Source organism: Rutidosis leptorrhynchoides, chromosome 2 (genome assembly GCF_046630445.1).
Source record: "Rutidosis leptorrhynchoides isolate AG116_Rl617_1_P2 chromosome 2, CSIRO_AGI_Rlap_v1, whole genome shotgun sequence".
Classification (NCBI taxonomy): domain Eukaryota; kingdom Viridiplantae; phylum Streptophyta; class Magnoliopsida; order Asterales; family Asteraceae; genus Rutidosis; species Rutidosis leptorrhynchoides.
The window spans coordinates 478,797,263-478,821,006 of NC_092334.1; the positions used below are offsets into that span (position 1 = coordinate 478,797,263).

Genomic DNA, 23,744 nt, shown 5'->3' on the forward strand with positions numbered 1-23,744 from the left:
CTTTCATGGTTGGGAATGCTCTAATGCACAAAAAGGATTATACACTTTAATTTTTCACAGAAAATGACTATGATTTCCTGAAATTATGATAATATTGTCCAACTCATTATTGACCGTTAGTTAAATTTCGTTAGTTGCTAATATGTGCTTGAAATGTGAAGGAAAAAAATCACATAGTTGGTCTCTAAACTTTATATAAAAAATAGTTAAAAATTAATTAAAAGATAAAAATATTAAAAACATTTAGAATATTATAAATTTTAAAAAGGAAAATGCTAATGACAACCCTTAGGGTTGTCATTAAGAAATTTTTTAATGCAAAAAAGTTGTACATTTACAAGTTAGTGGGTAGTTTTTTTTCATAAAAAGAGGTGGTTATTTGGATTGTACAATTAAAACATACATGTAAAAATTCTTTAATGACAACACTTAGGGTTGTCATTAGCATTTTCCTTTTAAAAAAATATAGTAATAAGTTATAAAAAAAAAATTATATATATATATATATATATATATATATATATATATATATATATATATATATATATAGTGGTAGGATCAAGATGGAAGTAACCAATCGGGGGGAAGCGGGGGGAAGCAAATTTTTTTTTTCGTTTTTTGAAAAACTTTGTTCACGAACTTTATATAAATTCGACCAAGCTTTTAAAAACTTTCTTAAATTATCTGTTATAGTGTTGTGATGTTGTGGTGTTGTGGGATGATTTAGACTAACGCGACATTGTTATGTGATAGAGACAGTGCTATGGTAAATGTTCTGTTTTGGTGTTGTGAGTGTTATGAGTGATGTATTAAAATATATTTGATATTAGGTTAATAAAGAAATTTTTAAAATAGTTTGCTTAAAAATCAGAATCATTACTTTCCGTTGTCTTGTTGTTTACTCCTACAACATAACAATCACTACCACAACAGCCTCACAGTGCCATGTTAACAACAATATCGTACATTGTTCCCCGTAGTGACTAGTCTTACAAATAAAATTCCAACCCGAAATTTGCAAAGCTATGATTTTAACATATTAAAAAGTAGATCTATGGGTAAATATATAAAACTTACTGCGGTTTGTGTAAAAAACTCAAAAGTGAAAGACTTTGAGAATAAATATAAATATTACTCCCTCCGTCTCACTTCAAATGTCCACCTTTCTATTTTGGGACGTCCCATATCAAATGTCCACTTTGTATATTAACCAATGAGAAGAGGTTATTCTGGAGAGAGAAGATTTCTTATTGGTGGAGAATGAAGTTAGTAGGATTTCCTAAAACTATGTGTAAAAAGTAAGTGGACACTTGTAATGGGACGGGGTAGTACTTGTATTATATATAAAAGATTCCAAAACCAGAAGAAGTAATTTAACTCGGACTCAAAACAGGGGATTTGATAAACCATAAACATTGGAAGACACGTCATCATTTCACAAGCATCCATCAGTGACCACAAAGGATGAAAGGATAAGGTCCCACATTCTATATCACACACAACACCTAAACACACACTATCATTTTATCTCTTTACAATCCTTCCCGGCTTATATTTATACCCTAGAGGATTGCCATTTTTAAACGATCAAATTATTTAATCCATAAATCACTTCGTTCAACTCTTTGTACCGGAATCAAAATATTAAATATTACGGAGTAATAATCAGATCAATTATCTTCTTCTTTTGATCGCTATTTCGCATATTATATAATTCACAATTTCTTACTCACTCATATATAAATCAATTCGCACAAGTTCATTTTCATACATCTCAATCTTCAATATCTTAAATCATATCTTAAAAAATATGGCAAGTGCAGCTGGATTGATTAACGGTTACGGATCACCATCGACGTCGTCATCATCGTCGTTCGGGAAATTGAAAAATTCACATAAAAAGAAAGGTAACCGTGGCGGTGATCGGAGGTTTATGATTAGTTGTGTGGCAACTAGTCCTGTTTCTTCAGATCCGTATAAAACTTTGAGTATTCGTCCTGATGCTTCTGAATCCGAGGTTAAAAAGGCTTTTAGACAGTTAGCTTTGAAGGTAGGTTAATGTTTTGATCATCAGTTTATTAACTTACTGATTTATCATTTATATTGATAAGTTTATTATTAAATTAATCGAACGTATTTATTGAGTTTCAGTATCATCCGGATGTTTGCAGAGGAAGCAATTGCGGTGTTCAATTTCATCAAATCAATGAAGCTTACGATGTAATTTTTTAACTTTTATTTCATTTTATGGTATCAAATTTATTTAATGATTTAATAATGTAAATGGGATAAATTGAACAGATGGTGATGAGTAAATTAAGAGAGGAAACAAGTGTGGTGGGGGAGATGGAGATGTATGGACCGTCGGATGAAGGGATAGATGAACCGATGAGAGGAATGGACGATCCAGATTGGGACATGTGGGAAGAATGGATGGGATGGGAAGGTGCAGGAATCAGGGACTATACTTCGCATATTAATCCTTATATCTGAAAAAAAAAAAAAAAAAAGGAATACATTGATTTTTACTCGTATTAACTTTTTAGATCATAACTTAATAATATAATGTTAATTTTTACTCCATTTTAAGTGGCTGTATTTGTATATAAAAAATGTAATGTAATGTGTAGAGATAAGGGTGTTAATTTTCATCTCATTGGTACATAAGTCGTAGTTTTTATGTCAATCTTGTGTAATTATGGTTTAGCGGTTTTGGGAATAAAAGTTTCCATGAATTTTAATCTTTTTATCATGACTTAGGGTGTACGGTTTATTGGCTTTTTGTTTGGTTTGGACCTTAATTAGTGCAGTGTTATCATCCCGATTTCACCACCATCACGCCTTGATGGCGCCGTAATGCAGCGTGATGGAACCCAAAATCGTCCGGCGCGATGTGAGCTTCACGGGGAAGAGCTTGGCGTGTTTGAAACGGACATCCAATAATAGTGAGACACCTCACAATCAATTGAAAAGAAGGAGATAAAATTTAAACGAATTTGGAATCTGCAAATTTTTAATGAAGATGAAAAAATGAAAATTGGGATATGGAAGACAAAGGAGGACGATGATATAGATTGATATATAGAAATTTTCATGTTAAGTCCATAGCCTTTATAAGTGTTTACAAATAACTCTTAAAATATTAAAATTAAAATTAAAATTAAAAATACATTCTAAAGTCAAAAATATATAAACATAAATAATATAAACTATAAAAATCTGTTATTATGATTTAATAAAAATAAAATAATTTGAATTTAATTAATTAATAAAATAAAACTAAATAATATAATAACTTTAAAAAAATGAAAATAAAATTAAATAATTACTCTCATTACCCCTTTAATCTAATCACCAATTTTAACATTAATCTCATTATTGTGCAACATGTAAATCTATAATATTTATCATGTAATACCCTTAAATAACAAAGCCGTAATTCAAAACCCTAGTCAATATCTTCACAAAACCGTAATTGGAGAAAAGTTCATGTGATACGTACCGTACAATGGATTCAGCAACCAGCTTTCAGATTTCAAAAACGTCGTTTTAACCTCGGTTATTCTTAATCGTACTCTCATGTTCCTCCTATGCTTGATCATCACGCCGTTGTTCTCGGAAGTTGTCCCAAATTTAGGGTTTCTGATCCCAATGAGCCTTGATTTGCTGTGTGGAATCATACAATTGAACTAATTCGACACCGTAGGTAAAGTTTATTTATATAGCTTTAATTTTGTAATTACTTGAAATTGTTAATATAATTTGTATAGATATCATTTGTTTGTGGTACTGTTTCACTAATCTTTATGTTAGTTAAAAGACTTAAAACTATAATATTTGTTAGAAGTGTTAAGTATTAATTCAATTATCTAAATATTGTATGAGTATTTTTTTTTTTTTTGGGAAGTTTTGGTGAAAGTTTCTTTATGAAAGTTTTTTGGTGGGAGTTTTTTGGTGGGAGATTTTGGTGGTAATTCTTTTGGTGGAAAATCTTTTTTTTTTTTGAACGGCAAGTTTGCGTTAGTCCGGACCGAAGCCTAATCATCATTTGTACACACACGCGCGTTCGGGCCGGAAACCCGAACCACACTCAGGGGATCCGACCCTTAAACCATCCCATACGGGGCAGGCGGGCCGGACCTTAGTCCCGGAGCGGGTCGGTAAAACCTTGCCTTTGGGCAACCCTCAAGGAATTTCTTTCAAATAATATCCTTTGTAGGTGACGAGGCTCGAACCTGAGACCTCTAGCCCGGCGGGGGTGCTAGGCACCACCACATGTCCACTGAGCCAAAGCTGCGGGGAACTTTTTGGTATGAACTTTTTTATGGGAGTAGTTGGCTGTAAGTAAGAGTCATTATATGTAGAGAAAAGTGGAGGAGTTAGAAAGAAAAATAGAGAGTTTATGAGAGTCGTCTTACTCCGTCCCATGTGATGGTTTCGGTGATTCAATAATGAGAGCGAATTCCGTTATTGTAATCCACCGTTGTCAGATGTGTTGAGAGATACCTGATAATATTCAAGAGTGTTGTATGGAGCGTTCATTCTTGTAATATTATTCGTATATAATGAAATTTAAGTGGACATTGGTACCGTGATTTTTACTCTCCCTTGAGAAGTTTTTCACGTAAAATGTTGTGTGCGTATTAATTTTTTATATTTATCATTTTATTATTGACTTATACGTATTACTTATTAGCGTGATGATGATCGATTCTAAAAGTGTTGTGTGTGCGGGTTTGATCCTAACAAACTGGTATCAGAGTGGGGTTCATGCAGAAGAATCGCATAACTGGAAGGAAGTCAATACGTGAAGAAAAAAAGTGTACGGTTCGCCATATTCTGCGCAACGATGAAAGAATTGACGGTATGAGTTCTTTAACCGTTGGATCCGTGTGAAATTTGGTCTGTAGGTTCATAAGAGGTTGATACACGATCCGAGCGTAAGGATCTGGATTAGAGTTGTCGTTCGAGATATATGTGTATGAAATGTCCCGTTCTTATTGATTAAAAACGTTCCATATTAATTGATTTCGTTGCGAGGTTTTGACCTCTATATGAGACGTTTTTCAAAGACTGCATTCATTTTAAAACAAACCATAACCTTTATTTCATCAATAAAGGTTTAAAAAGCTTTACGTAGATTATCAAATAATGATAATCTAAAATATCCTGTTTACACACGACCATTACATAATGGTTTACAATACAAATATGTTACAACAAAATAAGTTTCTTGAATGCAGTTTTACACAATATCATACAAGCATGGACTCCAAATCTCGTCCTTATTTAAGTATGCGACAGCGGAAGCTCTTAATAATCACCTGAGAATAAACATGCTTAAAACGTCAACAAAAATGTTGGTGAGTTATAGGTTTAACCTATATATATCAAATCATAATAATAGACCACAAGATTTCATATTTCAATACACATCCCATACATAGAGATAAAAATCATTCATATGGTGAACACCTGGTAACCGACATTAACAAGATGCATATATAAGAATATCCCCATCATTCCGGGACACCCTTCGGATATAATATAAATTTCGAAGTACTAAAGCATCCGGTACTTTGGATGGGGTTTGTTAGGCCCAATAGATCTATCTTTAGGATTCGCGTCAATTAGGGTGTCTGTTCCCTAATTCTTAGATTACCAGACTTAATAAAAAGGGGCATATTCGATTTCGATAATTCAACCATAGAATGTAGTTTCACGTACTTGTGTCTATTTTGTAAATCATTTATAAAACCTGCATGTATTCTCATCCCAAAAATATTAGATTTTAAAAGTGGGACTATAACTCACTTTCACAGATTTTTACTTCGTCGGGAAGTAAGACTTGGCCACTGGTTGATTCACGAACCTATAACAATATATACATATATATCAAAGTATGTTCAAAATATATTTACAACACTTTTAATATATTTTGATGTTTTAAGTTTATTAAGTCAGCTGTCCTCGTTAGTAACCTACAACTAGTTGTTCACAGTTAGATGTACAGAAATAAATCGATAAATATTATCTTGAATCAATCCACGACCCAGTGTATACGTATCTCAGTATTGATCACAACTCAAACTATATATATTTTGGAATCAACCTCAACCCTGTATAGCTAACTCCAACATTCACATATAGAGTGTCTATGGTTGTTCCGAAATATATATAGATGTGTCGACATGATAGGTCGAAACATTGTATACGTGTCTATGGTATCTCAAGATTACATAATATACAATACAAGTTGATTAAGTTATGGTTGGAATAGATTTGTTACCAATTTTCACGTAGCTAAAATGAGAAAAATTATCCAATCTTGTTTTACCCATAACTTCTTCATTTTAAATCCGTTTTGAGTGAATAAAATTGCTATGGTTTCATATTGAACTCTATTTTATGAATATAAACAGAAAAAGTATAGGTTTATAGTCAGAAAAATAAGTTACAAGTCGTTTTTGTAAAGGTAGTCATTTCAGTCGAAAGAACGACGTCTAGATGACCATTTTAGAAAACATACTTCCACTTTGAGTTTAACTATAATTTTTGGATATAGTTTCATGTTCATAATAAAAATCATTTTCTCAGAATAACAACTTTTAAATCAAAGTTTATCATAGTTTTTAATTAACTAACCCAAAACAGCCCGCGGTGTTACTACGACGGCGTAAATCCGGTTTTACGGTGTTTTTCGTGTTTCCAGGTTTTAAATCATTAAGTTAGCATATCATATAGATACAGAACATGTGTTTAGTTGATTTTAAAAGTCAAGTTAGAAGGATTAACTTTTGTTTGCGAACAAGTTTAGAATTAACTAAACTATGTTCTAGTGATTACAAGTTTAAACCTTCAAATAAGATAGTTTTATATGTATGAATCGAATGATGTTATGAACATCATTACTACCTTAAGTTCCTTGGATAAACCTACTGGAAAAGAGAAAAATGGATCTAGCTTCAACGGATCCTTGGATGGCTCGAAGTTCTTGAAGCAGAATCATGACACGAAAACAAGTTCAAGTAAGATCATCACTTGAAATAAGATTGTTATAGTTATAGAAATTGAACCAAAGTTTGAATATGATTATTACCTTGTATTAGAATGATAACCTACTGTAAGAAACAAAGATTTCTTGAGGTTGGATGATCACCTTACAAGATTGGAAGTGAGCTAGCAAACTTGAAAGTATTCTTGATTTTATGTAACTAGAACTTGTAGAATATATGAAGAACACTTAGAACTTGAAGATAGAACTTGAGAGAGATCAATTAGATGAAGAAAATTGAAGAATGAAAGTGTTTGTAGGTGTTTTTGGTCGTTGGTGTATGGATTAGATATAAAGGATATGTAATTTTGTTTTCATGTAAATAAGTCATGAATGATTACTCATATTTTTGTAATTTTATGAGATATTTCATGCTAGTTGCCAAATGATGGTTCCCACATGTGTTAGGTGACTCACATGGGCTGCTAAGAGCTGATCATTGGAGTGTATATACCAATAGTACATACATCTAAAAGCTGTGTATTGTACGAGTACGAATACGGGTGCATACGAGTAGAATTGTTGATGAAACTGAACGAGGATGTAATTGTAAGCATTTTTGTTAAGTAGAAGTATTTTGATAAGTGTATTGAAGTCTTTCAAAAGTGTATAAATACATATTAAAACACTACATGTATATACATTTTAACTGAGTCGTTAAGTCATCGTTAGTCGTTACATGTAAGTGTTGTTTTGAAACCTTTAGGTTAATGATCTTGTTAAATGTTGTTAACCCAATGTTTATAATATCAAATGAGATTTTAAATTATTATATTATCATGATATTATCATGTATGAATATCTCTTAATATGATATATATGCATTAAATGTCTTTACAACGATAATCGTTACATATATGTCTCGTTTAAAAATCATTAAGTTAGTAGTCTTGTTTTTACATATGTAGTTCATTGTTAATATACTTAATGATATGTTTACTTATCATAGTATCATGTTAACTATATATATATCCATATATATGTCATCATATAGTTTTTACAAGTTTTAACGTTCGTGAATCACCGGTCAACTTGGGTGGTCAATTGTCTATATGAAACATATTTCAATTAATCAAGTCTTAACAAGTTTGATTGCTTAACATGTTGGAAACATTTAATCATGTAAATATCAATCTCAATTAATATATATAAACATGGAAAAGTTCGGGTCACTACAGTACCTACCCGTTAAATAAATTTCGTCCCGAAATTTTAAGCTGTTGAAGGTGTTGACGAATCTTCTGAAAATAGATGCGGGTATTTCTTCTTCATCTGATCTTCATGCTCCCAGGTGAACTCGGGTCCTCTACGAGCATTCCATCGAACCTTAACAATTGGTATCTTGTTTTGCTTAAGTCTTTTAACCTCACGATCCATTATTTCGACGGGTTCTTCGATGAATTGAAGTTTTTCGTTGATTTGGATTTCATCTAACGGAAGAGTGATATCTTCTTTAGCAAAACATTTCTTCAAATTCGAGACGTGTAAAGTGTTATGTACAGCCGCGAGTTGTTGAGGTAACTCAAGTCGGTAAGCTACTGGTCCGACACGATTAATAATCTTGAATGGTCCAATATACCTTGGATTTAATTTCCCTCGTTTACCAAATCGAACAACGCCTTTCCAAGGTGCAACTTTAAGCATGACCATCTCTCCAATTTCAAATTCTATATCTTTTCTTTTAATGTCAGCGTAGCTCTTTTGTCGACTTTGGGCGGTTTTCAACCGTTGTTGAATTTGGATGATCTTCTCGGTAGTTTCTTGTATAATCTCCGGACCCGTAATCTGTCTATCCCCCACTTCACTCCAACAAATCAGAGACCTGCACTTTCTACCATAAAGTGCTTCAAACGGCGCCATCTCAATGCTTGAATGGTAGCTGTTGTTGTAGGAAAATTCTGCTAACGGTAGATGTCGATCCCAACTGTTTCCGAAATCAATAACACATGCTCGTAGCATGTCTTCAAGCGTTTGTATCGTCCTTTCGCTCTGCCCATCAGTTTGTGGATGATAGGCAGTACTCATGTCTAGACGAGTTTCTAATGCTTGCTGTAATGTCTGCCAGAATCTTGAAATAAATCTGCCATCCCTATCAGAGATAATAGAGATTGGTATTCCATGTCTGGAGACGACTTCCTTCAAATACAGTCGTGCTAACTTCTCCATCTTGTCATCTTCTCTTATTGGCAGGAAGTGTGCTGATTTGGTGAGACGATCAACTATTACCCAAATAGTATCAAAACCACTTGCAGTCCTTGGCAATTTAGTGATGAAATCCATGGTAATGTTTTCCCATTTCCATTCCGGGATTTCGGGTTGTTGAAGTAGACCTGATGGTTTCTGATGCTCAGCTTTGACCTTAGAACACGTCAAACATTCTCCTACGTATTTAGCAACATCGGCTTTCATACCCGGCCACCAAAAATGTTTCTTAAGATCCTTGTACATCTTCCCCGTTCCAGGATGTATTGAGTATCTGGTTTTATGAGCTTCTCTAAGTACCATTTCTCTCATATCTCCAAATTTTGGTACCCAAATTCTTTCAGCCCTATACCGGGTTCCGTCTTCCCGAATATTAAGATGCTTCTCCGATCCTTTGGGTATTTCATCCTTTAAATTTCCCTCTTTTAAAACTCCTTGTTGCGCCTCCTTTATTTGAGTAGTAAGGTTATTGTGAATCATTATATTCATAGATTTTACTCGAATAGGTTCTCTGTCCTTTCTGCTCAAGGCGTCGGCTACCACATTTGCCTTCCCCGGGCGGTAACGAATCTCAAAGTCGTAATCATTCAACAATTCAATCCACCTACGCTGCCTCATATTCAGTTGTTTCTGATTAAATATGTGTTGAAGACTTTTGTGGTTGGTATATATAATACTTTTGACCCCATATAAGTAGTGCCTCCAAGTCTTTAATGCAAAAGCAACCGCGCCTAATTCCAAATCATGCGTCGTATAATTTTGTTCGTGAATCTTCAATTGTCTAGACGCATAAGCAATCACCTTCGTTCGTTGCATTAATACACAACCGAAACCTTGCTTTGATGCGTCACAATAAATCATAAAATCATCATTCCCTTCAGGCAATGACAATATAGGTGCCGTAGTTAGCTTTTTCTTCAATAACTGAAACGCTTTCTCTTGTTCATCCTTCCATTCAAATTTCTTCCCTTTATGCGTTAATGCAGTCAAGGGTTTTGCTATTCTGGAAAAGTCTTGGATGAACCTTCTGTAGTAACCAGCTAGTCCTAAAAACTGGCGTATGTGTTTCGGAGTTTTTGGGGTTTCCCACTTTTCAACAGTTTCTATCTTTGCCGGATCCACCTTAATACCTTTTTTGTTCACTATGTGACCGAGGAATTGAACTTCTTCCAACCAAAATGCACACTTTGAAAACTTAGCGTACAATTCTTCCTTCCTCAATACTTCTAACACCTTTCTCAAATGTTCACCGTGTTCTTGGTCATTCTTTGAGTAAATAAGTATGTCATCAATGAAAACAATGACAAACTTGTCAAGGTATGGTCCACACACTCGGTTCATAAGGTCCATGAACACAGCTGGTGCATTAGTTAAACCAAACGGCATGACCATGAACTCGTAATGACCGTAACGTGTTCTGAAAGCAGTCTTTGGAATATCATCTTCTTTCACCCGCATTTGATGATACCCGGAACGTAAGTCAATCTTTGAATAAACAGACGAGCCTTGTAGTTGATCAAATAAGTCGTCGATTCTCGGTAGTGGGTAGCGGTTCTTGATGGTAAGTTTGTTCAACTCTCGGTAGTCGATACACAACCTGAATGTACCATCTTTCTTCTTGACAAACAAAACAGGAGCTCCCCACGGTGATGTGCTTGGTCGAATGAAACCACGCTCTAAAAGTTCTTGTAATTGGCTTTGCAGTTCTTTCATCTCGCTGGGTACGAGTCTGTAAGGAGCACGAGCTATTGGTGCAGCTCCTGGTACAAGATCTATTTGAAATTCAACGGATCGATGTGGGGGTAATCCCGGTAATTCTTTCGAAAATACATCGGGAAATTCTTTTGCGACGGGAACATCATTGATGCTCTTTTCTTCAGTTTGTACTTTCTCGACGTGTGCTAGAACAGCATAGCAACCTTTTCTTATTAGTTTTTGTGCCTTCAAATTACTAATAAGATGTAGCTTCGTGTTGCCCTTTTCTCCGTACACCATTAAGGGTTTTTCTTTTTCTCGTATAATGCGAATTGCATTTTTGTAACAAACGATCTCTGCTTTCACTTCTTTCAACCAGTCCATACCGATTATCACATCAAAACTCCCTAACTCTACTGGTATCAAATCAATCTTAAATATTTCGCTAACCAGTTTAATTTCTCGATTCCGACATATATCATCTGCTGAAATTAATTTACCATTTGCTAATTCGAGTAAAAATTTACTATCCAAAGGCGTCAATGGACAACTTAATTTAGCACAAAAATCTCTACTCGTATAGCTTCTATCCGCACCCGAATCAAATAAAACGTAAGCAGATTTATTGTCAATAAGAAACGTACCCGTAACAAGCTCCGGGTCTTCCTGTGCCTCTGCCGCATTAATATTGAAAACTCTTCCGCGGCCTTGTCCATTCGTGTTCTCCTGGTTCGGGAAATTTCTAATAATGTGGCCCGGTTTTCCACATTTATAACAAACTACATTGGCATAACTTGCTCCGACACTACTTGCTCCGCCATTACTCGTTCCGACACCATTTGTTCCTTTCGTTCTATTAACCCCTGGTCCGTAGACCTCACACTTCGCCGCGCTATGACCATTTCTTTTACACTTGTTGCAAAATTTGGTGCAGAACCCCGAGTGATACTTTTCACACCTTTGGCATAGCTGCTTCTGATTGTTGTTGTTGTTGTTGCGGTTATTATTGTTGTTGGGATGATTGTTGTAGTTGGTGTTGTTGTTGTTGTTGTTGTTGTTGTTGTTGGGCCGTTTGTTGTAGTTGCGATTGATGTTGCGATTGTTGGGATAATTGTTGCGATTATTATTGTAATTGCTGTTGTTGTTGTATTGGTGATTCTTATCGCCGTTTTCCTCCCACTTTCTTTTGACTTGCTTCACATTGGCCTCTTCAGCAGTCTGTTCTTTAATTCTTTCTTCAATCTGGTTCACTAGTTTGTGAGCCATTCTACATGCCTGTTGTATGGAGGCGGGCTCGTGTGAACTTATATCTTCTTGGATTCTTTCCGGTAATCCTTTCACAAACGCGTCGATCTTCTCTTCCTCATCTTCGAATTCTCCCGGACACAATAGGCACAATTCTGTGAATCGTCTTTCGTACATGGTAATATCAAATCCTTGGGTTCGTAACCCTCTAAGTTCTGTCTTGAGCTTATTGACCTCGGTTCTGGGACGGTACTTCTCGTTCATCAAGTGCTTGAATGCTGACCACGGTAGTGCGTACGCATCGTCTTGTCCAACTTGCTCTAGATAGGTATTCCACCATGTTAACGCAGAACCTGTGAAGGTATGCGTAGCGTACTTCACTTTGTCCTCTTCAGTACACTTACTTATGGCAAACACCGATTCGACCTTCTCGGTCCACCGTTTCAATCCGATCGGTCCTTCGGTTCCATCAAATTCCAAAGGTTTGCAGGCAGTGAATTCTTTGTAGGTGCATCCTACACGATTTCCTGTACTGCTAGATCCAAGGTTATTGTTGGTATGTAGCGCAGCCTGTACTGCGGCTATGTTTGAAGCTAGAAAAGTACGGAATTCCTCTTCATTCATATTCACGGTGTGTCGAGTAGTCGGTGCCATTTCCTTCAAAATAGTCAAATGGAACAAGTTAATCATACAGAATATTAAGAGTAGTTAATAGTATTTCGTAGCATAATATGAACTCATTTATAAAAGCTTTTTCTTCATATTAGCGTTTTATAAGTTTAAATTCGGGTAGTACCTACCCGTTAAGTTCATACTTAGTAGCTAATATACAATTCAACTACTACAATTCTATATGAAAAACTGATTATAATAATATTTCGCGTTAAAATTTTACACAATATTTTACAAACTTACAATACCGCTTATTTTACATATAGCATGAAATATAGCACACAATAAATTTGATACAAGATGGTTGTGAAGATAATTCTAGCTAGTACACAAGTCGTTCAGCAAAGGCAATAAAGAAACGTAATTCATACGTCCAGAAACAAGTCATGCATTCTGGTTTTACTAGGATTACTTCCCATCCTTGGTCTTGTGGAACATAACCGTTATGGCCGTTGATAAGACAGCGTGTTGTAACGTCGTCAAAGGGACGAGGGTTACGTAATGTCCAACAGTCCTGTAACAATCTAAAAACCTCATTTCTTACCCCAATTACCGACTCCGTCACTTGTGGGAACGTTTTGTTTAATAGTTGTAGCCCGATGTTCTTGTTCTCACTTTGGTGAGAAGCGAACATTACTAATCCGTAAGCATAACATGCTTCTTTATGTTGCATGTTAGCCGCTTTTTCTAAATCACGAAGTCCAATATTCGGATATATTGAGTCAAAATAATTTCTTAACCCATTGCGTAAAATAGCATTTGGGTTCCCCGCAATATATGCGTCAAAGTAAACACATCGTAACTTATGGATTTCCTAATGTGATATCCCCCATCTTTCGAACGAAAGCCTTTTATAAACCAAGGCATTCTTGGAATGTTCTTCGAATGTCTTACAAACTGATCTCGCCTTAAATAGTTGTGCCGAAGAATTCTGACCGACTCTAGACAAGATTTCATCAATCATGTCTCCGGGTAGGTCTCTTAAAATATTGGGTTGTCTATCCATTTTGTGTTTTTATACTGTAAAATAGACAAGAGTTAGATTCATAAAAAAAAATACTTATTAATACAAGCAATTTTTACATATATCATAAAGCATAAGCACACTATATTACGTATATTACACCACACGAATACAACTATCTTATTCCGACTCGCTTGTTTCTTCTTCTTCGGTTTTGGTTCGTTTTGCCAAGTTTCTAAGGATATATGATGTTCCCCTAATACGAGCCGTCATTTTCCACATTGGTTTAGAAAAACCTGGTGGTTTAGAGGTTCCTGGGTCATTGTTACAACTTAAGGACTTCGGGGGTTGACGATACATATAAAGTTCATCGGGGTTGGAATTAGATTTCTCTATTTTTATGCCCTTTCCCTTATTAGTTTCTTTTGCCTTTTTAAATTCAGTTGGGGTAATTTCTATAACATCATCGGAATTCTCGTCGGAATCCGATTCATCGGAGAATTGGTAATCCTCCCAATATTTTGCTTCCTTGGCGGAAACACCATTGACCATAATTAACCTTGGTCGGTTGATTGAGGATTTTCTTTTACTTAACCGTTTTATTATTTCCCCCACCGGTTCTATTTCTTCATCCGGTTCCGATTCTTCTTCCTGTTCCGATTCTTCTTCCGGTTCCGACTCTTCTTCCGGTTCCTCTTCGGGAACTTGTGAATCAGTCCACGAATCATTCCAATATACATTTGACTCTTCATTATTATTAGGTGAGTCAATGGGACTTGTTCTAGAGGTAGACATCTATCACATAATATCAAACGCGTTAAGAGATTAATATATCACATAATATTCACATGTTAAAAATATATAGTTTCCAACAAAATTTGTTAAGCAATCATTTTTCAAGTAAACACGGTCGAAGTCCAGACTCACTAATGCATCCTAACAAACTCGATAAGACACACTAATGCAAAATTCTGGTTCTCTAAGACCGACGCTCTGATACCAACTGAAATGTCCCGTTCTTATTGATTAAAAACGTTCCATATTAATTGATTTCGTTGCGAGGTTTTGACCTCTATATGAGACGTTTTTCAAAGACTGCATTCATTTTAAAACAAACCATAACCTTTATTTCATCAATAAAGGTTTAAAAAGCTTTACGTAGATTATCAAATAATGATAATCTAAAATATCCTATTTACACACGTCCATTACATAATGGTTTACAATACAAATATGTTACAACAAAATAAGTTTCTTGAATGCAGTTTTTACACAATATCATACAAGCATGGACTCCAAATCTCGTCCTTATTTAAGTATGCGACAGCGGAAGCTCTTAATAATCACCTGAGAATAAACATGCTTAAAACGTCAACAAAAATGTTGGTGAGTTATAGGTTTAACCTATATATATCAAATCATAATAATAGACCACAAGATTTCATATTTCAATACACATCCCATACATAGAGATAAAAATCATTCATATGGTGAACACCTGGTAACCGACATTAACAAGATGCATATATAAGAATATCCCCATCATTCCGGGACACCCTTCGGATATGATTTAAATTTCGAAGTACTAAAGCATCCGGTACTTTGGATGGGGTTTGTTAGGCCCAATAGATCTATCTTTAGGATTCGCGTCAATTAGGGTGTCTGTTCCCTAATTCTTAGATTACCAGACTTAATAAAAAGGGGCATATTCAATTTCGATAATTCAACCATAGAATGTGGTTTCACGTACTTGTGTCTATTTTGTAAATCATTTATAAAACCTGCATGTATTCTCATCCCAAAAATATTAGATTTTAAAAGTGGGACTATAACTCACTTTCACAGATTTTTACTTCGTCGGGAAGTAAGACTTGGCCACTGGTTGATTCACGAACCTATAACAATATATACATATATATCAAAGTATGTTCAAAATATATTTACAACACTTTTAATATATTTTGATGTTTTAAGTTTATTAAGTCAGCTGTCCTCGTTAGTAACCTACAACTAGTTGTCCACAGTTAGATGTACAGAAATAAATCGATAAATATTATCTTGAATCAATCCACGACCCAGTGTATACGTATCTCAGTATTGATCACAACTCAAACTATATATATTTTGGAATCAACCTCAACCCTGTATAGCTAACTCCAACATTCACATATAGAGTGTCTATGGTTGTTCCGAAATATATATAGATGTGTCGACATGATAGGTCGAAACATTGTATACGTGTCTATGGTATCTCAAGATTACATAATATACAATACAAGTTGATTAAGTTATGGTTGGAATAGATTTGTTACCAATTTTCACGTAGCTAAAATGAGAAAAATTATCCAATCTTGTTTTACCCATAACTTCTTCATTTTAAATCCGTTTTGAGTGAATAAAATTGCTATGGTTTCATATTGAACTCTATTTTATGAATATAAACAGAAAAAGTATAGGTTTATAGTCAGAAAAATAAGTTACAAGTCGTTTTTGTAAAGGTAGTCATTTCAGTCGAAAGAACGACGTCTAGCTGACCATTTTAGAAAACATACTTCCACTTTGAGTTTAACCATAATTTTTGGATATAGTTTCATGTTCATAATAAAAATCATTTTCTCAGAATAACAACTTTTAAATCAAAGTTTATCATAGTTTTTAATTAACTAACCCAAAACAGCCCGCGGTGTTACTACGACGGCGTAAATCCGGTTTTACGGTGTTTTTCGTGTTTCCAGGTTTTAAATCATTAAGTTAGCATATCATATAGATACAGAACATGTGTTTAGTTGATTTTAAAAGTCAAGTTAGAAGGATTAACTTTTGTTTGCGAACAAGTTTAGAATTAACTAAACTATGTTCTAGTGATTACAAGTTTAAACCTTCAAATAAGATAGCTTTATATGTATGAATCGAATGATGTTATGAACATCATTACTACCTTAAGTTCCTTGGATAAACCTACTGGAAAAGAGAAAAATGGATCTAGCTTCAACGGATCCTTGGATGGCTCGAAGTTCTTGAAGCAGAATCATGACACGAAAACAAGTTCAAGTAAGATCATCACTTGAAATAAGATTGTTATAGTTATAGAAATTGAACCAAAGTTTGAATATGATTATTACCTTGTATTAGAATGATAACCTACTGTAAGAAACAATGATTTCTTGAGGTTGGATGATCACCTTACAAGATTGGAAGTGAGCTAGCAAACTTGAAAGTATTCTTGATTTTATGTAACTAGAACTTGTAGAATATATGAAGAACACTTAGAACTTGAAGATAGAACTTGAGAGAGATCAATTAGATGAAGAAAATTGAAGAATGAAAGTGTTTGTAGGTGTTTTTGGTCGTTGGTGTATGGATTAGATATAAAGGATATGTAATTTTGTTTTCATGTAAATAAGTCATGAATGATTACTCATATTTTTGTAATTTTATGAGATATTTCATGCTAGTTGCCAAATGATGGTTCCCACATGTGTTAGGTGACTCACATGGGCTGCTAAGAGCTGATTATTGGAGTGTATATACCAATAGTACATACATCTAAAAGCTGTGTATTGTACGAGTACGAATACGGGTGCATACGAGTAGAATTGTTGATGAAACTGAACGAGGATGTAATTGTAAGCATTTTTGTTAAGTAGAAGTATTTTGATAAGTGTATTGAAGTCTTTCAAAAGTGTATAAATACATATTAAAATACTACATGTATATACATTTTAACTGAGTCGTTAAGTCATCGTTAGTCGTTACATGTAAGTGTTGTTTTGAAACCTTTATGTTAACGATCTTGTTAAATGTTGTTAACCCAATGTTTATAATATCAAATGAGATTTTAAATTATTATATTATCATGATATTATCATGTATGAATATCTCTTAATATGATATATATATACATTAAATGTCTTTACAACGATAATCGTTACATATATGTCTCGTTTAAAAATCATTAAGTTAGTAGTCTTGTTTTTACATATGTAGTTCATTGTTAATATACTTAATGATATGTTTACTTATTATAGTATCATGTTAACTATATATATATATATCCATATATATGTCATCATATAGTTTTTACAAGTTTTAACGTTCGTGAATCACCGGTCAACTTGGGTGGTCAATTGTCTATATGAAACATATTTCAATTAATCAAGTCTTAACAAGTTTGATTGCTTAACATGTTGGAAACATTTAATCATGTAAATATCAATCTCAATTAATATATATAAACATGAAAAAGTTCGGGTCACTACAGTGTATTTGAAATCTGCTGCAGAAAATTCGTCGATTTCAGCGCAGTTGAGAAGAAACGAGTGCTTCAGGATCGTTAGCCATTGGATCATCGTATTTTTTAGAGAGAAGGTTCAAAACATGTTGGTTTACATTGTGATCGATTTTTGTGGTGATCGGAAGCGTCGATTGGAAGATATATGTGTTTACATTTGCTGCTGAATCAAATGAAGTGAAAAGTTGTTAAAGAGACGTTTAAGATGAAGATGCTCAATGGAGAGTTGATCATGGAGAGTTCATTGTGTCAAAAGTTTTGCTAACAATGAGATTGTTTGGCGGCGTGTCCTAGTTGAGATAAAGTCGGCGACAACAAGATGAAGATCAACAATCCACGTTCGAGATCGAGATTTAGAAAATTTGAATCAAGGGAGGATGTGTTTAATTTTGATTCAATTATCTAAATATTGTATGAGTATTTTTCGCTGGGAAGTTTAGGTGAAAGTTTTTTTGGTAGGAGATTTTGGTGGTAATTCTTTTAGAGGAAAATCTATGCAGGGAACTTTTTGGCAGGAGCTTTTTGATGGGAATAGTTGGCTATAAATAAGAGTCATTATATGTAGAGAAAAGTGGAGGAGTTAGAGAGAAAAATAGTGAGTTTATGAGAGTCGTCTTACTCCGTCTCGTGGGGTGATTTCAGTGATTCAATAACGATGAGAGTGAATTCCGTTGTTGTAATCTACCTTTGTGAGATGTGTTGAGAGATACATGATAATATTCAAGAGTGTTATATGGAGCGTTCATTCTTGTAATATTGTTTGTATATAGTGAAATTTCAGTGGTCGCTGGTCCCGTGGTTTTACTCTTCCTTGAGAGGTTTGACGTAAAATGGTGTGTGTGTGTGTGTGTGTGTATTACTTTCTTATGTTTATCGTTTTTGTAACACCCTCATCCCACATTGGTTATAGAATTAAAATTTGAGTCCCTTATAAGCTTAAAGTTGTGGCTAACTTGTATCTCCCACCATGGTTTTAGTTGAAACCTGGAGATACCTGGTTAGTCCACTACTTAAGCTTATGAGGAGCGATTGTCTCTCGGGTTACGACAGGAACTCGGCTCGTGCATCTCTTTGAGCCGATTCGAGAGTCGTTTCAGTTTTATTATTTGACTAATACATAGTTGTGTGGTTCTTAGTGTAATGGTGATCGATTTCGAAAGTGTTGCGTGTATATGGTTGATCCCAACAAGAAGGTCAAAAATCCACTATTACAATGCAATAACAAAATAACATAGACATTAAACTTTGACAAAATAATTATTTGTATACATTTATCTTAGTAGCTATACGGCTCTAGTTATTGAGTCGACAACAAGCGTTGATTATTGGCGAATTGACTGACTCTTAGAGCTTAAATTAAATTTCAGGCAGGATTTAAAATCCATGGAAATTTGATTTTATCATTTTCATGGCGTCTCAATTTTAGTTTTAATTTTTATTTTATTTTTTTTCTAAAAAATTTCCTACTTATTGAACGGAGGTCCACTCGGAAGCAATCTCTCTATCCGTCGAAACGAGAGAGGGATAACTTTCTCTACTTTTGAGAGTGTTTTCACTCTGGGTGGATAAATGACTTGTCTTTATTCTCGGATAGGAGAATGATTGTCTACATCTCACCTCCCCATACACCACTCATGTGGTATCGGTTTTTGTTGTTGTGTATTTATCTTAGTATCTAAACTTTTGAATGATAGTGGAAGAAGACTTTGTATTGGTTGGTTCAACAAACGTTAATAAACGCTCACTTGAAGGCACTAGAGATACTGAAATTGCTACGGGTGCATATCAACCTCATTATACTTTGGGCTTTCAAGGGATTTGATCCAACTGCACAGGTAAGTTGTCGATTTTAAGAATTCATGTTCAATGTTGTTAATGCATTTTTAGACAAAAGTGATCTCGAACTCTCTAGAGGCCAAACTTGAGTCATTTCTTGAAGTTACGAATACTTTATTAGCTATCACGGTTATTTTTGAGATATAGTAATATTTATTTGAAGACTGCTAAACATAGTCTCAAGGGCTACATTTAATCATTTATTGTAAAGTGTTAATTTTTCATATTATAACATTTTACATACTTAAATTCAGAGTCAATTTATTCATGGAAATATGAAATTAGCCCGTAGGGTAGATTATCATTTTCCTATTTATTTCACTCATTATTTAACATGGCCGGATTTAAATCATTTATTAATTAACGGTCAAATTTTAACGGTAAAAGTATCATTCAAATTAATTATCATTAAATGATTTTGTGCATGTATTTGTGTATAAAATGTGCCATTGGCCATATCACATTGGTATCTTTGAGAGATGTTTTGAGTTACCCGAGTCTTGAATTTGTAAGACAGGTGAAGTTAGTGGCGGAGTAGAAGTGGGACCAGTATGCCGCTGAGAACTAAGTGACATGTTAATGCATTCTCTCAAGTACCCGGTGGAGGTAGACCACCACAAGGGTCATGTGAACTCCCTTCATGACTGCCCAAATTTTTCATAAATGCGTGGAAATATAGTGGGCGTAGAGACTGTTACTTTCATTTATCTAATGATAAAAATATGATCTACCTATTTTTTTTTTAAGCTATTTGTATTATAATCACCAAGATCAAGTATTACAGCGTAGATCACAAGAAGCGACCCATTGAACTATTACATTGATACGCCAAAAAAGGCCTAAACGGCTACATTAAACTAGCACATATAGATGTGAGTTAAACTCCAAATCACCCATCCCCATTTATCCAAAACTCCTATAATTTTTTGACTTTTATTTAAGATCCATAGCGGGAGAGAGAGAGAGAGAGAGAGAGAGAGAGAGAGAGAGAGAGAGAGAGAGAGAGAGAGAGCTCGATTATTTAATATTGCATTTCTACATGTTTGCACCTTATGCACTTCCAAATCAACCAAATCATAACATATCGATAAGCTAAACATACGGTATTCGCCTCTGTAGAACCAATATTATAGTTTGCTAGACCCCATGTAACGACTCAACCCGTTAACCAACCAAAACTGCGAAATAAAAAAAAATTTCGAAGCAGGCCTGCCCAGGCTTGGTGCGCGGCGCGCACCCCTACCTGTGCGCGGCGCGCACAGGGCCTGGCAGCCCGCTGTCCAAATTGTTCCGTTTTCGTAAAAAGATCTAACACTTCCCATCATTTTTAGACGAAATGCTTTTCACATCATATTAGTATAAGTAAAACAAGCACGAATCAATGATAAAACGAGTTTTACATTGCGGGGCCCACATACGCCCAAAATACCATTAAGTACGAAATACGAGTTTCGACCACAAAATGTTTAATTGCCAAACGTCACTAGAGCATGGAGTTTGGGGTTAAACTACCCAAATCTTGGTCGAACTTCCAAAAAGCTAACACCCTCGAGAGCCACTAATCCAAGCGAATACCTTTGCCCTTATCCAAGCCGGATCCTAAAAAGGTAAACAACGAGAGGGTAAGCTAACGCTTAGTGAATGCAATAATTATACACGTACATATATAACCTACTTACTTGCAATCACATACACAATTACCTCATACACGTTAGCAATTTAAATGACATACCAACGCAAGGTATAACGCTAAATCTCCAAGACCACAAGCTAGCACAAACGATAGCACATATAACTCGAATAATATAAAGTGCCACACTACAAACACATAACCATGGTTAACCAATAGTACAAAGGAATGGTACTTCGAATTTTCCATCGGTGTTCCCAACAACCGTTAGCGTACAACGAATTATAACACTAACCCCTGAGTGGTATCGATCGCCCGAACTTAAAACCCACCCGCCACGTGTAATGTGGTATCGAACGCCCGAACTTTAAACCCACTATACACGCCCACACACATACATGACATGGCATCGAACGCCCGAACTTAAACCCATATCATATATTGACCCGATGTGGTATCGATCGCCCGAACTTAAACCCACATCGAATCTCGTACAAGTAAATACATTATATACACACATGTATAATCATTCCACTCACCTTGTCGACTTGGCGAGATTTCCAACAATAACTTGTAACCTTCAAAGCGAGTCACCTAACACAATTAATTCTCAATTAATTCACATAATAAGTTGGACTTCTCACCAACTAACCTTACTAGTGCATTTATGACCCATTTGCACTAGAATCGCACATTAAAGGTCGAGACCCACAACTAATCACTAAAAGCTAGTGATTAATGTTCTAAGACTTCCATCAACACATAATTAGGGTGTTTTCATACTCAATTTATCCCGCTAGGTCAAACCCACCCATTTGACCCATTTCAAGTCAACCATAAACCCTAGAACCAATTTTACTAGCAACACAAGTGAGCTAGTGAATAACTAACCATTTTACACTCAATAACACCGATTATTACTTTGAAACCCTAGGTTAGTCATTCTTGAGTCCTCTTGACTCAATCTTACCCAAAACCCCTCAAAATCACCAACAATAGGTTTTATGTTCATCACTAACTCAAGTTCTAACCCTTACACAAATTAAATTAAGGAAATAAAAATTAGAACTTACCACCACAACCAAAACGTAGCTAGAGAGGAGATGAACAACTTTATAACTCGAGCTAAGACCCGAAACTAGCTCCTTCTTCCTTTACTTGAGCTTTCTCTCACTCAAATTTGGGTTTCTCTCACTAGAATTAAAGTAGAAAGAAAATGGTGGTTGAAAGTGGAGTTATGACTCCCAACCCACTGATCTGTGATCTTATCTCGTCCCCAAGTGAAATTACCACAATGCCCTTCCAAAATATCTAATTTAAAAGGCAGAACCCGGCTACAGTAGGAGTGCGCCGCGCGCACCCCTAAGTGTGCGCTGAGCGCACTTAGGCCTGATCAGAAATCCGACTTCTGTTTAAAACCAGAATTATTCCCACGCTTTATGTACTATATTTACACTTATGTACCATAGATATTAGGGTGTTACACCCCATGAGGCAAGGTACCAAGTATGTTCCACCAAGTGCTGGAACCTCTCCTAAGAGTTAAAACATATCTACATTTAGTAATAATATGGTCCCTGGATACAGTTTCAGAATGGCAGAATCGGCAAGAATCTTCTTCTAATAATACCCCACGTTTGACCAAATTATCCCGCATAGGTAATCTATCATGATTTAATCTCCAAATGAATACGTTAATTTTCTGGGGTAAACAAGCTAACCATGGAATACTGAGTTGGGATTGAGGATCTCGCAAAATCTTATCATCAATGAGGCATGAAAGTTTCTTGACTGAATACCTGCCATTTGATCGAAGAGACCTCCTCCAACTGTCAGTAAGACCCTAAATTTTGTACATCACATTCAGTTTCAGAGTGGCATGTCGTACCAAGAAAGTGGCACGCCGTGCCAAAGCAAAATTCAGCAAAATAAGTTTCAGAGTGGCACGCCGTGCCAAGGCAACATCAGCAAATTCAGAACCTAAGTGGCACGCCATGCCAGTTAGGTGGCACGCCGTGCCAAGACCTGATTCAGCATTCTTTTCTATTTTTAAGAGATTAAATGAAGGGCACTTTGGTCCTTTCACTTGTGGATGGGTTTTATACCTAAAACTGATCTAGATATCATTTTATCTCCATTTTTCACCAACCAAACT

The 23,744-nt window shown here is 35.1% G+C and overlaps 1 protein-coding gene across 1 annotated transcript; it reads left to right on the forward strand.

The window, feature by feature from the left end:
* Nucleotides 1–1,575: 1,575 nt before the first annotated feature.
* LOC139892617 (chaperone protein dnaJ 8, chloroplastic-like) lies at nucleotides 1,576–2,745 on the forward strand. The gene is made up of 3 exons (XM_071875726.1): nucleotides 1,576–2,050; nucleotides 2,152–2,220; nucleotides 2,302–2,745. Exons 1-3 carry the CDS (start codon nucleotides 1,811–1,813, stop codon nucleotides 2,491–2,493), a joined length of 501 nt encoding a protein of 166 aa, XP_071731827.1. The 5' UTR covers nucleotides 1,576–1,810; the 3' UTR covers nucleotides 2,494–2,745.
* Nucleotides 2,746–23,744: the final 20,999 nt, after the last annotated feature.

What these genes read in the sequence shown, in the direction of transcription:
- LOC139892617 (XM_071875726.1), top strand. Translation starts at nt 1,811, where the DNA reads ATGGCAAGTGCAGCTGGATTGATTAACGGTTACGGATCACCATCGACG. An exon ending in TTAGACAGTTAGCTTTGAAG is followed by an intron (nt 2,051 to 2,151) that starts GTAGGTTAATGT and finishes ATTGAGTTTCAG; the next exon opens with TATCATCCGGATGTTTGCAG. An exon ending in AAATCAATGAAGCTTACGAT is followed by an intron (nt 2,221 to 2,301) that starts GTAATTTTTTAA and finishes TAAATTGAACAG; the next exon opens with ATGGTGATGAGTAAATTAAG.